This window comes from Macadamia integrifolia, chromosome 7, assembly GCF_013358625.1.
Source record: "Macadamia integrifolia cultivar HAES 741 chromosome 7, SCU_Mint_v3, whole genome shotgun sequence".
Taxonomy (NCBI): Eukaryota; Viridiplantae; Streptophyta; class Magnoliopsida; order Proteales; family Proteaceae; genus Macadamia; species Macadamia integrifolia.
Genome location: NC_056563.1, coordinates 36,712,186 through 36,731,240, shown reverse-complemented (window position 1 = coordinate 36,731,240; position 19,055 = coordinate 36,712,186). Strand labels below are relative to the sequence as shown.

General features: G+C 36.9%; 1 protein-coding gene across 2 annotated transcripts; it reads left to right on the top strand.

Annotated features, from left to right (window-relative positions):
* The first annotated feature begins 3,904 nt into the window (after positions 1 to 3,904).
* Positions 3,905 to 15,673, top strand: LOC122083606 (sphingosine kinase 2-like). 2 transcript variants are annotated; one of them, XM_042651469.1, is made up of 10 exons: positions 3,905 to 4,366; positions 5,466 to 5,585; positions 5,674 to 5,774; positions 8,645 to 8,717; positions 9,404 to 9,490; positions 11,705 to 11,782; positions 12,011 to 12,081; positions 13,217 to 13,504; positions 14,252 to 14,374; positions 15,116 to 15,673. In XM_042651469.1, the coding sequence occupies exons 1-10, from the start codon at positions 4,027 to 4,029 to the stop codon at positions 15,305 to 15,307; spliced, it is 1,473 nt and encodes a 490-aa protein (XP_042507403.1). In that variant the 5' UTR covers positions 3,905 to 4,026; the 3' UTR covers positions 15,308 to 15,673. The 2 variants fall into 2 exon arrangements, with proteins under 2 accessions (XP_042507403.1, XP_042507404.1); XM_042651470.1 differs by lacking the exons at positions 3,905 to 4,366; positions 5,466 to 5,585 and having other exon boundaries at positions 5,676 to 5,774; positions 8,642 to 8,717.
* Positions 15,674 to 19,055: the final 3,382 nt, after the last annotated feature.

The following is a 19,055-nucleotide window of genomic DNA, read 5'->3' as shown; positions in this document are numbered from 1 at the left end:
CATCATGTGGGCTCTGTAATTGTATTCCCTATCCTCTCACGACAAATTCATTTTCCATGTCGTGATTGATGTAGCGTGTAAAAGATTCTCCCCTCCCTTCCATGTGGGAAACCCTCTCTCTCACATATATATATATATATATATATATATATATCTTCTTTTTTTTTTATATAAAGTGGATCGGAGACTAGACCGATCTGGACCACCACTCGCCAAACCTTCGGGCCCTAGTGGATTGAATGGCTTGATTAAAATAAAATAAAGAAATAATTTATAGCTTTTTGAAAGTCCTTTTCTATCATGAGTGTATAACTGGTGAAAGCTTGTAAAGAGGCCTACAGTTATGAGTGCAACACAGATGAGTTTATCAACATTTTCTTGGGCCTTGGGTGTTCTTGACTTGGGATCAAATGTGTGGAACCAGTGGCTCATGATCTTAATTCTTAACAGTGGATGTGACCTGTGAAATCATTGGTTGTAATGGAATGCCTTACATCCCTTGTGCTCACCGTTGTCTCACTTAATGATATTTTTATGAGTGAAGTTTAGTTCCAAAACCAGTTTTGTGGAGAAAATGTTTAATTAGGCTTAAGACTTCCACTGCTATTCCACTTTCTCTCTATATAGGATGCAAAGATGAATCAATATGTAATTGAAATCATTTTTTTTTTTGGGGGGGTGGGAGGGGTCTCAAATGAAATCAAATCATTTATAGAACTTAAATAGTATGTTGTGTCCTGATTTTAATACGTAGATTGAAATATTTCCTGCAATTATTTTAATCCTTTTATGTTCCCCTCTTCCTTTTTGTGAAACTTTTCTACGATAGAAAAATCAGGAAAGAATTAACAATAATGAGGAGATCTAAGCCTTAGCAAGAAGGCTTTCTTCAAATTCTGAGGCTTTTCACTTAATTTTTTTTTTTAATAAATGTTTTCAATTACTTTACTATAATATATATATATATATATATTTTTTTTTTATTTAATGCTTTTTTTCTGGTTTTTAAGTAAAGTCAAATTATTCGTATATTCTTGAAAGCACTTGACAGTACTTCCGGCTTCTTCAACTACTCTTTCCCAACAACCAAAACTGGAGATGCATTCTCTTATCCATCGGGTTAGCTTAGCTTAGATAAACTCTTTCTGTTTCAGTCTCATACAGGAAGGATTAGGGAGGGTTGTCGGTTTAGTCTCTTAGCAAGTCAAGTGCTCTTGTTGGCTTATGAACAATTCCCTCGACAAACGTTGGTTAAAAGGCTAAGCTCAATTCCTAAGAAAAGCAAACGCTATAGAAAGAATAGCTCTGAAACCACATTTAGAATGTATAGAATATAGTTTGTCCAAATTTATTGCATTATTTTAAAAAAGGTAAAACAAAGTTGGGACATTTCCAAATTTTAACTGTGATTTAGATTCACACCAATTATTTGTAAAATTTGTTTCGACCAACTGAATTATCAATGAATTAAGCAACTAGAGGTTTGACTACATAATTATTGATTTGGATGTTATAACTATTGGATAGTTAGTACATCCTCATAATTAGCCATGTATTCAATTGTGCACACCATGAATTGGATTCTTGCAATTTTTATTTATTTTTTTGGGGTGGCGGGGGTTTCATACAAGGAGTGTTGACTTTTGAATGAATTTGATTATTATTATTATTATTTATTTAATATTTTCAGTTGTTAATAATAAAAATGAAAATTGATTTAAAGTAAATTTAATTGACTTTATAAGATTTTATTTTTTCTTTTTTAAATATAAGTAACGGTCTAATTAAATTCAAATTGACAAATGAGTGAGAAAAGACCGAGTATGATGTCTATAAAAATCCACATCAAACTTTCAACTCATTCATCTGAAGATGCTTCCAATGGTGTCACTCTAAAATAATAGTACAATATCCTTTAAAACATGGACTCATTCTTTTTTTTTTTTGCTAAAACATGGACTCATTCATACTTACCATTCATGGTCATATGGCAATCGGTGAATTCTACAAAGCTCACCAGCCAGCTGTCAATATTTCCCAATTGTAATTTGATCCACTTGAATAGAAATAGATGAACCACTTTATTTGATTATGTGGCTGGTCAACATGGGTGGGGCTCCTCTACTTCGCAATAGTGACAACAGCTCAAATCGAATGCCCTGACATAGAATCTAACACATAGACACGTACTTTAAGGCCCTCCAAGACGTTGGACTTGAGTTGCCACCTCTATTGCACAGTAAAAGAGCCAGATCCAGTCAATATGGTACCCAAACTATCCAAAATTGCAACCACTGAATACCAAGCATTCACCCCTACAAATATTTTCCTCCTACTTTGTATTGCCTTGGATACTTGTAACTTGCCTACCTATTTCAGTAAGTTAAATAGAATCATTTTACTGAAAGGCATTTTTATTGCCTCTAATACTTTGGCAGTTGGATGGTACTTTTGAGCCGTTTTGGACTTCCATACAATGTGGGGGAGTAATTATGCAATCATAGTGGCCAGGGAACTTTCACTCTAGCAGAAGGAAAATTGTCTCCATGAAATTAAATAGTTTTACATTGTTTGTTAAGAGTTTTTTTTTTTTTTTTGGTGAAAAGCTGAAAGCTATGAATCAATGGCAACCAAGAAAAATTTCTATCACTAACCTATTCTTGCTCCTATATTTACTCTTCTTCTCTGCTTTCCACCACAAAATAACACTTTCACCTCTCTTTTTCTGTTGATGATTCAAAATCCCTAATTTACCCCTAGTCCTCCCACCCTCGCCTCTGATAGTCTCCTCTTGTAGCCCCCCTCTTGCACGCATTGTATCTCCCTCCATCCCCTCACCCCATAAAATCAAATATGACAAGTTTTAGTAGATCTTGATGATCGATCTTCAACCACAAGATTGTTGTAGGCCGAACAAGACTTGCTATCAATGAGATTTAGGATGCCAAAAAGAAAAAAAAAAAATTGAAAGATTCATGGGTAAACAAATTGCAAAAGACTTCCAACTGAAAACTAAAACCAATTGAGGGGGAGTCGAAATCAAACGAGGAAAATGTAAAAGCAGGAAGATGTGAGTATGAAGCAAGGGAGGGCATTGGTGGAAGCGATGAAGAGAAGTGAGGGGGGTGCAACCGAATGGGAGGGGATGAGGGTAATTTAGGGATTTTGAAAATTATAGATGAAAAAGGGAAGTTTTAATTTTTCATGTAAGCCATGCTTGTTAGCCAATAGAAGAAAAAAGCACAAAGAGGCCAAGTCGTACATAAAGGAACTTGCTTTAAGGAATTTTCATTATGTTTGATATGTCCGAAGTCTGAACTAAGAGAAGATTTTTTTTTTCAAAATTCACAAATTTTCTTGTTAAAAAAAAAAAAAGTCATACTTAAGACATAATAAGAAAACACAAGAAAATATTAAAAAAAAATTATTTTCTTTTCTTCTATTGAAAACTAAGAACACATATTTTTTTTTTTTTTTCTTCTTTTCTCTAGATTCATTTTTCTTTTTATTTATTTATTGTTTTCTTATTTTCTCTTGATTACCAAATACAGCCTTAAAAGGGGAATTAGGAAAAATGTAAGGCTGAAAGAAGTTTGAGTAAAATATGACAAGTGTCGAAGAGAGAGGAGAAAGAAAAATTTCTCAAGTGGCAACCAAAATTCCTGACGGTTGGATGTGTGGAATAAACATGTTATCCTATTGGATAACGTGACGTTTTATTATGCATTTAAAAATTCCAGCTGGGTCAATAGGACACGATTACCAAAGTCAAAACATAATTATTGACAACTATCCGTCCTTCAGGCCACGTGTAACCTTAATCAGCTTTGTTCGATACAGCTTGACAAACCAAACGAACCGTCCTTCCCTTCCCTACCCCTTTTCTATTCCTTTCTCTGTACAACTCATCAAAAGCGTAAATCTCTGTTCTTACTTTTTCAGGTTTCAACAGAAGAAAACAAAAACCAGGAAGCTTGGGGCCCCTCTTGGCTCTTTAGTTCGTCTCTGTGTCCGTCTGTGTGGGTCATGGGCGAAGAGTCAAAGATGGAGTCACACGAAGGAGGAACCCTTACCATCTTCGAGCAAGTGCGAGTCAACGGAAAGATAACGCCGGTGGCGCTCTCCTGTGACGGAAAGCTTCGGTGGACGGAGAACATTGAACGCTGCTTGGACCTAGAGAAGGAGGTTTTGAGTTTTTCCACGCGTGGTTCTAAGATCACTATCCGTGCTTCTGTCGTGGATTGGTCTGAACTTCATTGGCTTCGGACTAAAGGTCGTAGGAGGAAGGATATCGTCTTGGAGCCTTTGTCAGAGGAGTCGCGACGGCTATGGTGCCAGAAGCTTCAGGAATTTTTGGATTCCCTCGGTTTGTTAATTCTCAATGTGTATTTTATCGCCTTTTACATGCATCTGATTGGTTTTGGTTTCTTCAATTCTCATCTCTGAGATGCATTCTTAACAAAATTTTCTGAAATTCTCTGGTGAATGTGATTGTTTCCTGCTCTAGAGCACTTGCATTTCTCTTTCTTTCCCTCAAATAAGTCGTTTTTAAATAAAGATGAGTTACAGTGGAATTTGTCAGAGTTAGAATACCTGTAGAAACGCATCCCTAAAACGATCAGAAAAGAATGGAAAAATAAGGAAAAACAATGCACACAGATTTACAAGGTTCGGCAAGATTGCCTACGGCCTTGGTGTGAGATCCTGCATCACTATCAATGGAGAATAAGGTTACAACACTCCTCCTTAACCTCTTTGAGATGACCTCGCTACAAATCTATAACGAAACCCAATATAAGGAGTTTACAGAAATACCGATATTGCATTAGAAAGATGACCTCGCTACAAATCTATAACGAAACCCAATATAAGGAGTTTACAGAAATACTGATATTGCATTAGAAAGATGACCTCGCTACAAATATATAGCGAAACCCTACAGCCATCCGGAATTTCGGCCCACTTTTGCCACTGACGGAATTAAAGATAGTATCCCCAACAATCCCAAGTAACAAGTCCCCTCCCCTACCAGCCCCCTCCCCTACCAGCCCCTCCTTCTCCCTTTCTCTGTATGCTAACTCCATACAACTTTCAGAGTACCTAATCCTGTATTCTGTAGGAGCATAATTCTATAGCATTTGGGCTTAAATTCTCACTCTTCCACATCTTATTAGATCATAAACCCTTTAGGACCCAAAATAATACCCCCTTTTAAGGATAGAAGACCGAACTTCACATGTGAACGAGGAGGTTTGAAGAAGATCCGGTAGCTCTCGCTCCAAGATCGATGGCCTGCGAACTAGGACCATTGAAAGCAAATTCTTCTTCTTCTTTGATGCCTTAATAGAAGGCAACTGTTTTCAGACTTCTTCTGTTCCTTAAATTTTAATATGATATCTTAATTTTGACAATGAAATTTGAACTGGGTCGTGAATTTTTATTTGTCTTCTTTAACTATGTAACAGATCGACCAAAGAGGCTATTCATTATTGTGAACCCTTTTGGTGGAAAGAGATCTGCCAAAGAAATTTTCCAAGAAGCTAAACCACTTCTAATTGATGCTAATATTGAATATACAGTTCAAGGTCCATCTTCCTCAGACCTATTATTATTTCTGAAGATGACTCACCTTCCTTTTGTGGGACTGATTCTAGTTTTCCCATAATGTTTCAGAAAGTCAGTATCAGTTTCATGCAAAAGAAATGGCTCAAACATTGGATCTCTCCAAGTATGATGGGATTGTATGTGTTAGTGGAGATGGTATCTTAGTGGAGGTTAGTTGGCTATGCTTATTTGTTGAATGGATGACAATGTTTGTTCTTCGCTAAATCAACAATAAGACTAAAGTGCATTATTGACAAATTGAGCCCTGCATTCTGTTGTCTATTACTTTGACAAGAGGGAGGTACATGCATATATCTGATGAACATGAATACTTTGATCTATGATTAACAAGAATCAAAACCAAAATACTTGGTGTAAGAAAGAGTATCGAAATCAAACTATGCAGACTCTCACAAGGTGAATGTTCTCTGCTTTGTTCATCTGAGAGATTATAGCAGTGATTAGGAAACAATGTAAATGTTTGGGGTTTTTAACGGAGGTACATAGGGATGATGAGGGGGTTGGGCAGTTGCATTCTTAAGGTCCAGAAAAAGAAATGTTGGCATTAAAGGAAAAAACAAAAAAATGATGAGTGTTCTTTCTAATTGACCAACAGGTTAGAAGATAAAATAAATGAGTGCTTCATGTGGCTTTTCAAAAATTTTGGGCATGGATGAGGTCTATGGGTACTCTCATAACAGTAGAAAAATATTAGAAAAATAAAGAATTGGAAAATTTGAGAAGAGATAGATTAATGCTTAGGTCACGTTGAACCTTCATATATGGTTGGAGTGATAAACCTTCTAGGGTGGGAGGGAAACATCTCAGACCTGAACACGAATTCATAGGACTTAAGCCAGTCATATCAAAATTTGAAGTGAGTGGGCCTACATACAGAGACTCTTGAACCCATTAAAAAAATTATTGACTCTAAAAGAATAAACCCATCTTAGGTTTGACAGGGCATAGCATTTTTGTCAAGGCCTCGCCTAGGCCATGAGGCAACCTGGGATTGCGTAGGTGCAAGCTTCACAAACCAAACTGCCCCGGGGGTGAGGGTGTAAATGGAAAAGGAAGAAAAAGGGGGAAAAGAAGAAGAATTGAAAGAAAAGAGAGGGATGGTCATAAAGAGGGGGGGGGGCGGGGGAGGAGAAGAAAACATTCCTGGAATTAGAAGATATACCTTGGAATCAGCATAGAATATGTGTAGTTAAGGCCTTGCCTTGGGCACTCCGGCTTCATCTTGGCCTCAAGGCTGCCAGTCACTACCTTGGCTAGGCTTGATACTGTGACTACTTTGGGGTATAGATACATAGACTCTTGAACTCCCTACTCAAACATGAACATATTTGTAAAAGTAGCAAGTATAAATATGATCCTCAAAAGTTTATTAAAGAAAAGAAAGTTTACTCTGAAGGTAATAGCGATCCCATAATAGACTTGTACCCTGCCATTATTTCTTCCTACTTTCCAAAATCACATGGACTTTGGTTTGCTATGACTTCTACAAATGCATTGAACTTGCTGAGTGTTGGTTTCATTGTGGTTAATGGAAAACCACTATGATGACACCCTACGCGAGCAAAACAAAAAAAAATTGGGACCCCAAACAAAGACTTGAAGAAAAATTGACAATGTAAGTCTTCACTATTTGTATGAACCTGTGACACAATTACAGAGGATCATTTGTATCCAAAAATGAGAAATTTAATGAAATTAAAAAGGAGAATCTCACCTGACAATCCTGGCCACCCAATACTTCTGTAATGCTTTATAATCCATGTGCCCATGCCTCAAGGAAAAGCATTTGGCTCCCCCAGAGAATGCAGCCCCTCTTTGTAGGTCGGATTTGTTATAACCATCCCTCCCCCGACGCAGTTTACTTTCTTATCAACAAGACCAGAAGAAATCTGTTAGAACAGAAAGAGGATTACTAGAACAGGAACAGGAAAGAAGACAAGAAATAGGAAACAGCACCAAACAATGGCAAACTACCCACCCCCATCCCAACCTAACCAATATCGCTGCATCTCTCTCCTCACAAAGACAGAACAAAACAATAACAAACCCATAAATCAGGCTCTCAAAAGGGGCAAGAACACCTTGTATTTTATGTTCCAAATCATAGAAAAATGCTTTAAAATCCTAGATAATCCCTGCAAGTTGCAATAAATGTTAAACTTGGAAATCTAAATAGAATGAAAAAATCCTCAACAGAATGCGTTAAATCTAGGACATAAGTTAATAAGTCGAACAGAATTCCTGGGAAAGAATATGGATTTTTCAGGGAAACCTAATATCATCAAGCATTTGAGTCATTCAAGAATTGACCCTTTGTATTTTTTCTACTTATATTTAATTTATTTAATATTCCTTTCACTCCTAATTTAGTCTCTTAAGTTTGTTTATTAAGGTCATGGAAATTTGAGAAATGGACTTGAATTCTCGATGCTTGGAATGGTAGGAAGGTAGTTTCTCGTATTTAATTGCAGATCATAACAATATCCTGCTAATGACGATATGGTTAATGTGAAACATATTCAGCGTTTTCTTGCTTGCATCCTCCATCCAAAGGTCCCACTTTAGAGATCTCAAACTCCATATCTTGTCCCACCTGGATGACCATACCATTTTTCTGAAGTTTTATCATGGACTTGTACCTTTTATCATTCTCTGCATTTAAAGGTTACGATAGATCAGATTTTCAGATGGATGCATTCCCTAGATAAAATGACCTTTGGATTTCTTATTGTAGATACCCTCTGTTTTTGGTATGTCTAGCATGCCAATATCTTTACTTGCACAGCAATTTCGCCATTCTTATGTTAGTAGTTTGAATATGCTGGTACAGCACCTGAGCTTTTGTAATGATATTGGCTGACCAGAACTTCTGCCACATTGGTATCTGAATCTTAATGGGAATCTAAACATATTTTTTGTGGTTCAACTTCTGGTTACCTATTTCTAAATTCCTTGTTAAATTTCTAGACTTTGGTGATTAGTTTTCTTTCTTTCTGACAAGCTGTTCACTGTATAGTAGGTAGTCAATGGGTTGCTTCAACGAGTGGATTGGGAAGTTGCAATAAAAATGCCCCTTGGAATTATTCCAGCTGGTAAGTTCATTATCTTTCGAGTATTCAGGTGTTGTCCTTCTTTGTTTCCTAGTGTAGTTTGGCTGTGTGTGTGTCTTTACGCAAAGAGGACAAAAATGTGCCTGTGTTTCAATGAGTATGTTATGTTCTTGTATTTGGAAGGGCCTCAGTTATTCTATTGAATACCAGGCTTAATCCTAGAACCTCTACAGTATACTGTAACAAGAACCCCAATTCCTAGTACATCTTACTCATGTCTCATATTTGGTATTTTTTTTCCCCTGAAGCCAAAACGACAATTTGGTACTTGGGAAGTTATTGGTTTTGAAATAGTTTCTGTTGGTGTAGAAACAGGTGCTTTTGGATCAATGATATGGACTAGTAACTTCTCATTTCTTTGCTGTAGTTTAGCCATTGAAAATATTGTAGTAATTTTTTATGCTATTTCCTTTTGAAAATCTAGTGGAGCCCTTTCAGGCGATAATTTTTTGGGTGTTTCTTTGCCAGGTTTTCTAGTTCACTGGCTTGTTCAGTTTGGTTTGATCGACCATTGCCTAACCAACCCAAGTTATATGAAAACTGACATACTGCTACCCTTTCCATTGATAAGGATGACCGTGTTGATGACATGGGCTTGGAAGTACATCTTAATCATGTTTTGTATCTCTCTACTATTCTAGTTTTAAAAACAACGGTTTTGGATGCAGGAAGTGGAAATGGCATGGTAAAATCAGTTCTGGATTCAGTTGGTGATCCCTGTTCAGTGACTAATGCTGTTCTTACAGTTATTCGAGGTTATCTTCTGTTTATTCTTGGTTCCTTTTTGTTACTTTCCATTTCATAATGTTGAACATATTGCATTGTTCCTTTCAATCTCCCCCTTAGCTGTTGGATATGTGTGTCCATAAAACCCTATTTAAATAGTTTAAATTGATAATATTAATTTTCATCATTTATGGGTGATTGAATGTGCCTTAAGTTGGATCTTTAAACTGTTTGCAACCGGGGACTAAACTAGGCAATCAGCTGACATGGTTGTCACGCTGTATGTTTTCATGTGAATGAGATTCCGGGAGTATCAGTGTGAGTACTCATATGCTATGTGTATTGAACCAGATAATTATGGGAGTTTTCATGGTAGACCATCTACAGCTTGGATCAGGACCTTGCACGAGAATCATTCTCATATGGTGCCTGATTCAGACATGGAGTACACTCATTGTGAAAGCCTTTTGTAAGTGCAGAGGGAACAAGTGGACTCCATGTGTGGATCAGGGACCATACGAGAATGGTTCTCATACGAGGACCACCGTCTATTGTATATTTGGACAAGACTCTTATCATTGGTGCTTTGGTCTCTAGATCTGAGAGGTCCTCACCATTGCACGTAGGCGATGTGTGTTTTGATGTACCAAAGGTTAATGCCAGTATTGACTAATTACTGATGCATTGGATTTAGAGGGTCGGGAGAGATTCACAACAAGGAATCCACTTTACGAATAAGGAGATTATCAAATGGGAATCTGTTGATTGTGATTGGACAAAATTCCAAGCTTGGTGAAATTTTTTTAAGTGTTTACAAATTGATTTTAAATATTATTATTGAAATAATTATATTTAAAAATATTTTATCAAAATTTTACGTCCAACTACAGTCGAGCTTCCCTTATTTAATGTGTTCGACAATTTGGGATTTTTCATGGTGTTAATTTGCCATGCCTGACAATCTATCCGGTGATATTGTTAAGTGGAGAGATCATGAGGTAATTGTTAATTATCACCGATTAGGATAGGGTGATTAGTAAATATTTTTCTTTTCACTTAAGGTGTAGTACCTTTTGGTAAATAAGAGGTTGATTGCAACAACCCTAGCTGGATCGCTCTATAAGAATCCACCACTTGTCTTGTGGACCCACTTAGATTAGGGTTTCTCCCCTATTTGTAATGAGGCTAAGGGGAGGAAAGAAATCACTCGTAATTCACAATTATATCTTTTTTTTTTTTAATCTTTTCTCTCTTCTCCTCTCCTTAACCCTAACCTCTATTGGTGAAGAAGGGAGCTCTTATAGCTAAGAGGAGACACCTATTCAAGTGTTGAGAGCCCTCGCAAGTGTCGCGCTTGTGACACTATAGAGGTATGTTGGGTTTGGTGGCTTTTTTCTAGACCGATGAAGGTTTGGTTCAGTGGTCTAGATGGACTAATGGAGAAGGTGGAGAGTTTGTTGGTGTGTTAGACCATGTTGGGTCCAAGCCCATGTGTGAAAGTGCCATATGAGTTGGTATGCACTTTTCTTAGTGAATTTTCTCTAACATGAGAAGAAGAAAAAAAGTGAGTGGAAGAGGTGAAGTCTCTAAGAGAGTGAAGTCTTTTAAGGCGAGTGAAGTCTCCAAGAGAGTGGAGAGAGTGGCATCTTCCAAGGTGGGTGAAGATCCAAGTGAGAGTCCAAGAGGTACAAGGTGGGTACACAAGCGTACAAGGACTAAGCAAAGAGCCAAGGTGAAGATGTAGAGTGAATGGGAGATGAGAGAAGGGTGTACATGGGGCTTGGGTTTGGGTATCAAATCGCAAAGGTTATACTCTTTTATCTGTTTTTGATTCTTAGTGGAAGTTAGATCTCATTACGTAGACGTAGGCGGTTTTTCCTAGCCACATAAACCTCTTGCTTCTTGTGTATGTTCATGTTTTATTTTTTATTCTTGTTGTTCTTGCACATACCGTTTTCGTTTGTTGGTCACAGATTCACATCAGAAGCAAAACGTTGCTTCCACCCCCAAAAAGGTAATCCTTAACCCCACTTTTGGCTTTTGGCGGATACCCTAATTTATGCGAGGATGCGTTCCCAACAGCTTTTGATTTGGCATCCCTCCATCCCCTAACATTTGCATCATCGGCTGAGGAATGAATTGAATTACTTCCCCTGCCACTCCCTTTTTCTCTCATTCTTCTTTACCTGAACAGTTGTTTGCCACTTGTGGTTTTAACACTTCTGATATATATTAATATACAGGTCATAGGATATCACTGGATGTTGCTACAATTTTGCAAGGGGAGACCAAATTTTTTAGTGTCCTTATGCTTGCATGGGGTATGCTCAAAAATACAATTTTATTGAATTTGGTACATCAGTTAAATTTGAGTGACTTTTATGGTGCAATTTTTTGGTGATGCTGTTATAGTTCTGTATCTGTATTGTATTGGAATCAATTTATAATTGATATGCTTGCTTTTGGCTCTGCTTTATGTTTATTAACTTCTTTTTTCCCCTTGTCTGGATGGTGGGGCGGGGTTGGTGGGGGCTGGCTGGCAATTTCAGGTCTGGTGGCAGATATCGATATAGAGTCTGAGAAATTCAGATGGATGGGGAGTTCTCGTATGGACTTATATGTATGTGTTTAGTTTCATGTTTATGTTTGATAGACATTTATCCTTTTCTATATTTTGTTTCCTTTTCATTTTGTTGGAACGTTTTGTTGCTTAGGCTGTGTTTGGTAACGTTCTATTGGAACGTTTCTGGAGTTTTTTTGTTCTATTGGAACGAAAAAACAGAATAAAGCTTTTGGTGCATCATAGACGAGTTTCCTTTTTTTGGAACAAAAAGTGAAAAAAGAACAGTAGAAACTGGAATTGATGGAACGACAAATAGTTGTTCCGTCTTCCCAGTTTCATTCCAAATAAAAATAAAAATAAAAAAGGAACTATTTGGGGGATTTTAGGGAAATCATTCCCGATAAACTTATCTTCCGGCCTAGCTCTTCATTTTTCACAATTTCGTGCATAGAGAGGAGAGAAGACCTGCGTTTTGAAACCGTTCCAGAAACAGATTCACCAAACACCCTTTTTTGTTTAAAAACAGCGTTTTGACACATAAATTGAAATTTTCGTTTTTAATATGAAACGTTGTTTCTGGAACAGAAACGTTGCCAAATGCAGCCTTAGTGTAGCATATACTCTCCCTTTTTTTGGGTATGTGAACATGTCTTTTAAAGAAATCAATAGTAACAAGCAATTGACCCTGTGTGTTTAGGTCAATGCAATAACTTATAATCTAAATGGCCCTTCTGAAGAGGGGAGCAGATCCTTCATTCTTACAACAATTTATATTGAGTCTTTACTTACTAATTCTGCTATTTATGGTTCTTTGAATTCTCAGTACACACTATCAAAAAGCCATTGAGTCTTAATTGTAAATTCAGTCAGTTGTTTATGGTTTTGTGGGATTCTCAAAAACCAATATCAAAACTGACCTCACTTGACCTCACTTGTTAAAAAATGAACTTGTCAAATATGCCGAGACAACATCAGACATTTGAACACATATAAAGGCTGAAACATTTGTGTTAAGATTACATAAGAATATATGATGCTGTGATGCGTGAGGACTTGAAGTCTTTACTTCACTGTCATTGTCTTAATTCTTCTGCACCTGAAATGAGATCAAGAGCCAAGTTAAAATGATTCTTGTTAGTATTTTGTAGTATTAAAATTTTCTTATAAAGGTTTTCATTGCATTTTCTTTTAGGCTCTTCTGCGAATATTGCGCTTGCGGAAATATAATGGACGTATTTCCTTTGTGCCAGCACCTGGGTTTGAAGCTTATGGGATGCCATGCGACCAAAGTGGACGCAGCAAATTTGATTTAAGCACTCAAACCAAAGAGGAGGTTAAGGTTCAGCAGCATGGTTATCAGGGACCTAAGATTTCTTTGGATGATTTAGAGTGGAGGACTATCGATGGTCCCTTTATTTCAGTTTGGCTTCATAATGTACCTTGGGGGAGTGAGGATACAATGGCAGCACCTGATGCCAAGGTTTCTTTTTGATGATTTCATGAGATTCCCATACCTTATTGTTATTATTATTACAACTACTACTATTATTACCACCACTACTAGTACTGCTATTATTGTTATCATTAATAATATAAAAAGGGTGTACCCAGTGCATGAGGCTTCATCCGGTCTGGGGAGGGTCATAATGTACGCAACCTTATTTTTGCTTCGCAGAGTGGCTGTTTCCTGATTCAGACCCATGACCTATTCGTCACAATGGAGCAACCTTACCGTTAATAAAAAATAAAAGGGGTAAGTCTGCTCCATTGCAACCAAGTGGTCATGGGTTCGAATCAGGAAACAACCTCTCAGTGAAGCGGGGGTAAGGCTGCATACATTATGACCCTCCCCAGACCCCGCAGTGGTGGGAACCTTGCTCACTGGGTATGCCCTTTTATTATTATTATTATTATTCTGTAACTTTTCAATCGAGAACTATCAAGGGCTTGCTCTTTATAGATTGATATGGATCTGGGCACCAGCCTCAGAGTGTGAATTAGGTAGAACCTTCAACTTTTTTTTCTTAAAATAACAAATTAGAACCTTCTTTCTAATTAGTTGATAGGTTTTGAACATGTAATTTTAAACCACACCTCTTGCTTTCGGAGTTTGAAAATGCTTAAATCTATCGAGATTCAAATATTCTCTTTGCAAAGAAAATTGGGAGGCAAATCTCTTTGTTGTGGTAAACTTTATGACTCCATGCTCTTTTTTCTGGTTCCGCAGTTCGCAGATGGTTACTTGGACTTGATTGTTATAAGGGATTGCCCAAAGACATCCTTGCTCTCACTGATGACAGAAGTGAATGCCGGAAGCCATGTCAAATCGCCACATGTCTTGTATTTGAAGGTGAGTTAAATTATTCAGAGGATGGTGAATTAATTTGATTTCGTTTACATGTACAAAATAGTTAGTATTTGAAAAAGAAATTTCCAAATCTTCCATCTGCTTATTCATTTTATTACATTGATTGAGCTGCTCTACTATCAAAGTAGTCTGGCAAAGGAATGGTTGAATAGACTAAATACTATGCATTGGATTAGGAATCAATTCAAGCATGGTTTATCATTATTGATTTGTTCATTTGTTTTTTGACAAATTTTCCTGCAGAAGTCCCTTCACATTAAGTTCTAGACAGAACAGCCCTTCCACCATCACTGCTGTTTCTTTTAGTCTTGAGCAACATATTTGCACTTAATGATATATATTGTGTTGAAGTTCCATCGGAAACCACTTCCCACTTAGATGGATAGGATCTTTGAACTTCCTGCTTATGTCATTAAAAAATCTCTTTGCTGAATCTTTGCCCTCCCGAGTTTGTTTGGAGGGCAAAGATTCATGTAGCCGATCGCTTGTAGGTGGGATGTTCCTACAGTGTTGCCTTGTCTTTTTTTTTTCTTTCCTCAAACCCTCTCACGCATCCACGTAGCCAACACCATTTAGTTGGGAAAAGGTTGAGTTGTTTAAGCCCTTCACAATAATGCAGTGACCTTGAGAATTTAAATTCTCTACATGTTGCTGTGTTGTCCTTCCTCACTCCGAGAACATGAACCTTGTACTGTGTTGAACATTTTGAATAAAAAACTGCAGGTGAAAGCATTAGTACTAGAACCAGGCCAGCGGTCAGATGAGCCAACGAAAGGGGGTATCATAGATACAGATGGGGAAGTCCTAGCAAGAGGGAAAGGAACATACAAATATGAGCAGGGAGGCTTGATGGCCTATGGTCCAATGCAAATCACAGTACAACAAGGTTTAGCTACTTTGTATGCTCCTAGATGATAATGGATGTTGACTTTGTTCAAGCACAATTTCGTGGATTTTGGAGCATTTTTATCTTGCATAGATACATTGATGCAATGAATGAGAAGAGAGAACATATATGTATGATTCTGAGAGAGCAAAAAAGGTATTGATTTGTTATGGTGATGAATGATTTAACAGAATATGTGGCCTATGTATAGTGGACTGGTGGAATTGGATTTGTATGGTTTACCCCTGTTGGGTTAAAGCTTTCTTTAGTTGAATTGTAGTTGCTACAGGGACAGTAATTGACTATTGGATGGAATGAAGCGAGTAGTACTGGATTTCACCTTGAATCAGGTTATGGATTTATTATTGGGTTTAGTATTTGTAGTCTCATCATCATTATTATTGTTGTTATTATTATTTTGATATAAGGTGTATCCCTCTTACTTTGTAAATAAATTCTCCTTATTTTTCAGATTTACCTTTTGAATATTTTTGTAGCTATGCATGTCCAAGAACAGCCAATTTGTGCCCTAAAATACTAAGGTGAGGACATGCTTCCAATCCACCTCTCTCAGGACCTTGAGAAGTAGGGTGTGTAACTGATTACAGTCTCTTTGAATTTTTTTCTTTTTAATAATCTAGATTCTCATGACTATAGGTTTCTTAGTGTAGGGTTTTATAATAGAAGTAAAAATGTTATTTACAATCCTGTGAAGGAAGGTTCCCGAGTCTCTACACTCTTTGACTCTAGGGGTTCGGGGCAAATCCCTGACTACACCATAAGATGTGTTTACGGTCTTAAGCATTTATAGTACCAATTGGCACGACTCAACCCTCTTATGTGTTTGACATGTGTATATTTACAACTCCATGTAGTACGTGATTAAAAGCTCTTCTACCATAAAGACAAAATACTACAACTATACACTATACGGATAAGTTTATTCTTCAAATTAAGATAACTAAAGATATTTTTTTAATTCTTGTTCTTCATTTACTTTGCACCCAAGAAACTAACTTGGGAAGCACACCGCCTTGCAAGTTGGGAACAGACTTTACTTTTAAGTCAATTTGAGTCAAGGTCTATAGATTGTATTAGGGTTCACGTTTGTGACTCAGAACAATCATCATATGTATGGTATTGAAGCACTAGCAACTGAAATATGTTTGTTTATTTTATCCGGAAAAAAGTTTCAAGATGAAGATTCAATCAAACTTCTCTCATATTTTAGGTCATTGGGTGACTTGGGTCGACCTTGACTTTAGAAGGAGAAGCATCTGTATTGGAGTCTTTCTCTGTTTCATATGGTTGGTGACTTGGGTCGACCTTGACTTTAGAAGGAGAAACTTTTTTTCTTTCTTTTTAATGAAAATAAAAGATTATATTAAACATGAGGGTTTGACAAACCATCAACAACAACATCAGAAAGTAAACTACCTTTACTAGCCCTAGTAGAGAAGTCCTAAAAACACATCATAGTTCGACTAGAGTCTCTACATTTATACATATAATTCAAAGATTTGAATTTAATAAAGATTTCCTAAAGGGTCGCAACTAATTGGAGGGGCCATAATGAACCAGTAGATGGTTGAAGAATAAGCTAAAGTAAGTTCCTACACAAGTACCAAATTTCACTGATATTTCATCCTTTTGACTCTGCCATGTGTAGTCCTTGAAGTATTCCAAAAACCTCAGTCTCCTCTGTAATTGTGGTTGATGAAATAGAAGGAGAAGCATCAGTTTCGGGATCTGGATTCTCTCCAATGATTCTCCAATCTTCCCTAATCAGATGGATTCAGTTCTTCACCAATGACTTGAGCTTCCAACTTCTAGCCTTTGGATGGTCTTGAAAGACCGTTGGTGTTGGAGGCGATTTTTTTATTTAATTAAACATATGCACGTTTGAAACGCATTTTTACGTATTAATTGACATGTATATGTCTAATTGGAGGGATATTAGAGAAACAATCATTGAAGAGAAAATTCACGAACCCTGGCGATTCCACCAAATCACGTTTTCCAACGTAAGCCACAGTATGAGTCGTCATCATCATCCATCATCATTATTTCTTCTTATTTTCCTTTTCTTTTCTTTTCATTTTATCCCTGCACAGATCCCAATATATATTTTGGCTTTTACTAATCCATCGCAGGGTATAATGGCTCGCTAATGAGTTACTGACGTATATTCAAGGGCAGGTATCTCATATCTGGTGCAGTTGGGAAGAAGAAGATACCTAATTACACTTCACATCCATGTATAGTATTTGAGAGAAGGGACCTTATTTAAACCAATGGGCAGTTAACAGCTATGCATGAATGCCATGCATGGGCTGGGTTTAATTTCCTGATAGTGTAGGGTATAGTAATCACACATTAATTAATGTGTGATTAAACAGCTAAACCACACCCAAGTGTATTTGGAAAAGAACCCAAATGGAAATTAAGTGGAAACAACCATTTCTCCCCTCATCAAAGAATGGCTTGATATGGGGTTAGGATTTTGTAACTTCTTCATGAGAGTAATATGGAAGTTTCAGTTTTATCGTCCATTAGCCATGGATGTAGCATCTCATAACATGTCAAAATTTTAGTCCAAATGCAATCGATGAAATGCCAAAATAAAGTATTGAAAATTTAGTGAAAAATGACTGAAAAAAATATGGAAGGCTGATTATAAAAGAAAGAATATCGATGCATCATAAGATAAATGAAACTAAGTATAAAATTTAACATGTGATCAATCTAGATCATATTCTCTATGTATCCAACAATCAATAGATCCATATATATCACTCTTCAATGTAGCATAGTATCGTCAGTTGTCATGGAGATTCTCCCTTCAGAGTCATCATCTAAGAAAAAATTATTATCAATTATCATATGTATATTGTGGACAATTGCCTAACGCAGTTGGAATGAGATATCATAATTTGCGCTTAGGCACCCTAAGATCTCACTTTGGAGCCTAATTTCTACACATAGTATCCCCCCACCCCCAATTCTCCTTTGTAACATAAAAAATAAATAAATAAATAAATAGAGGCAAAAGAACAGTCTTTGCACACTTGGCCCCTAAGAACAGTCCTTGCTCGCTTGGCCCTTGACCCTAGAGATAGAGGTTGGGAAAATTATGTCCCCACTCAGTCTTTATGCCAATGTGTACCTCTTCATTGCCCCCTCACGCTAATGTTGGGCCACACGACCAAGGAACATTCAACATCTGACTAAAGCACAAACATAGTATAGGTAAAAGTTATAATTGTCGAAATACTATATTGTATCAGTATTTTTTAGGACACAAATATTGATATCAATACTAGATACCGACACAGATATGTATATCAATCCGATACCGACATTATTACCTTTCAATTCATGTAACTATTAGTTTTGTAAAGTATAGTTGTAAGTTAACCTAGCTATCGTTTTTTGGGTATAAAGTTAACCTAGCCATCTTTAGCAAATGCTCAAAATGCTGAAACGCAATATTTCACACGTGATCCACCAAACCAGATCCCATTGTAATTTTCAGCTTTGCAACGTCCTCTTTGTGTAGAGTAGAGATGGTTATGTGGTCCCATCCGTGTTTGGGGAATGGGTTGGTGGTCCCACCAGTGTTCAATTATATATACATTTGGTATGGCCCGTAGTAGTGCAACATGTGTGCACTTGACAACGAAATTCCTATCTATGTTATCTGTTGTCACTATTAATTGATAGATATTTGGATATTAAGAGATCCTTATTGTATTAATTCTTTATTAATCCTCAGCT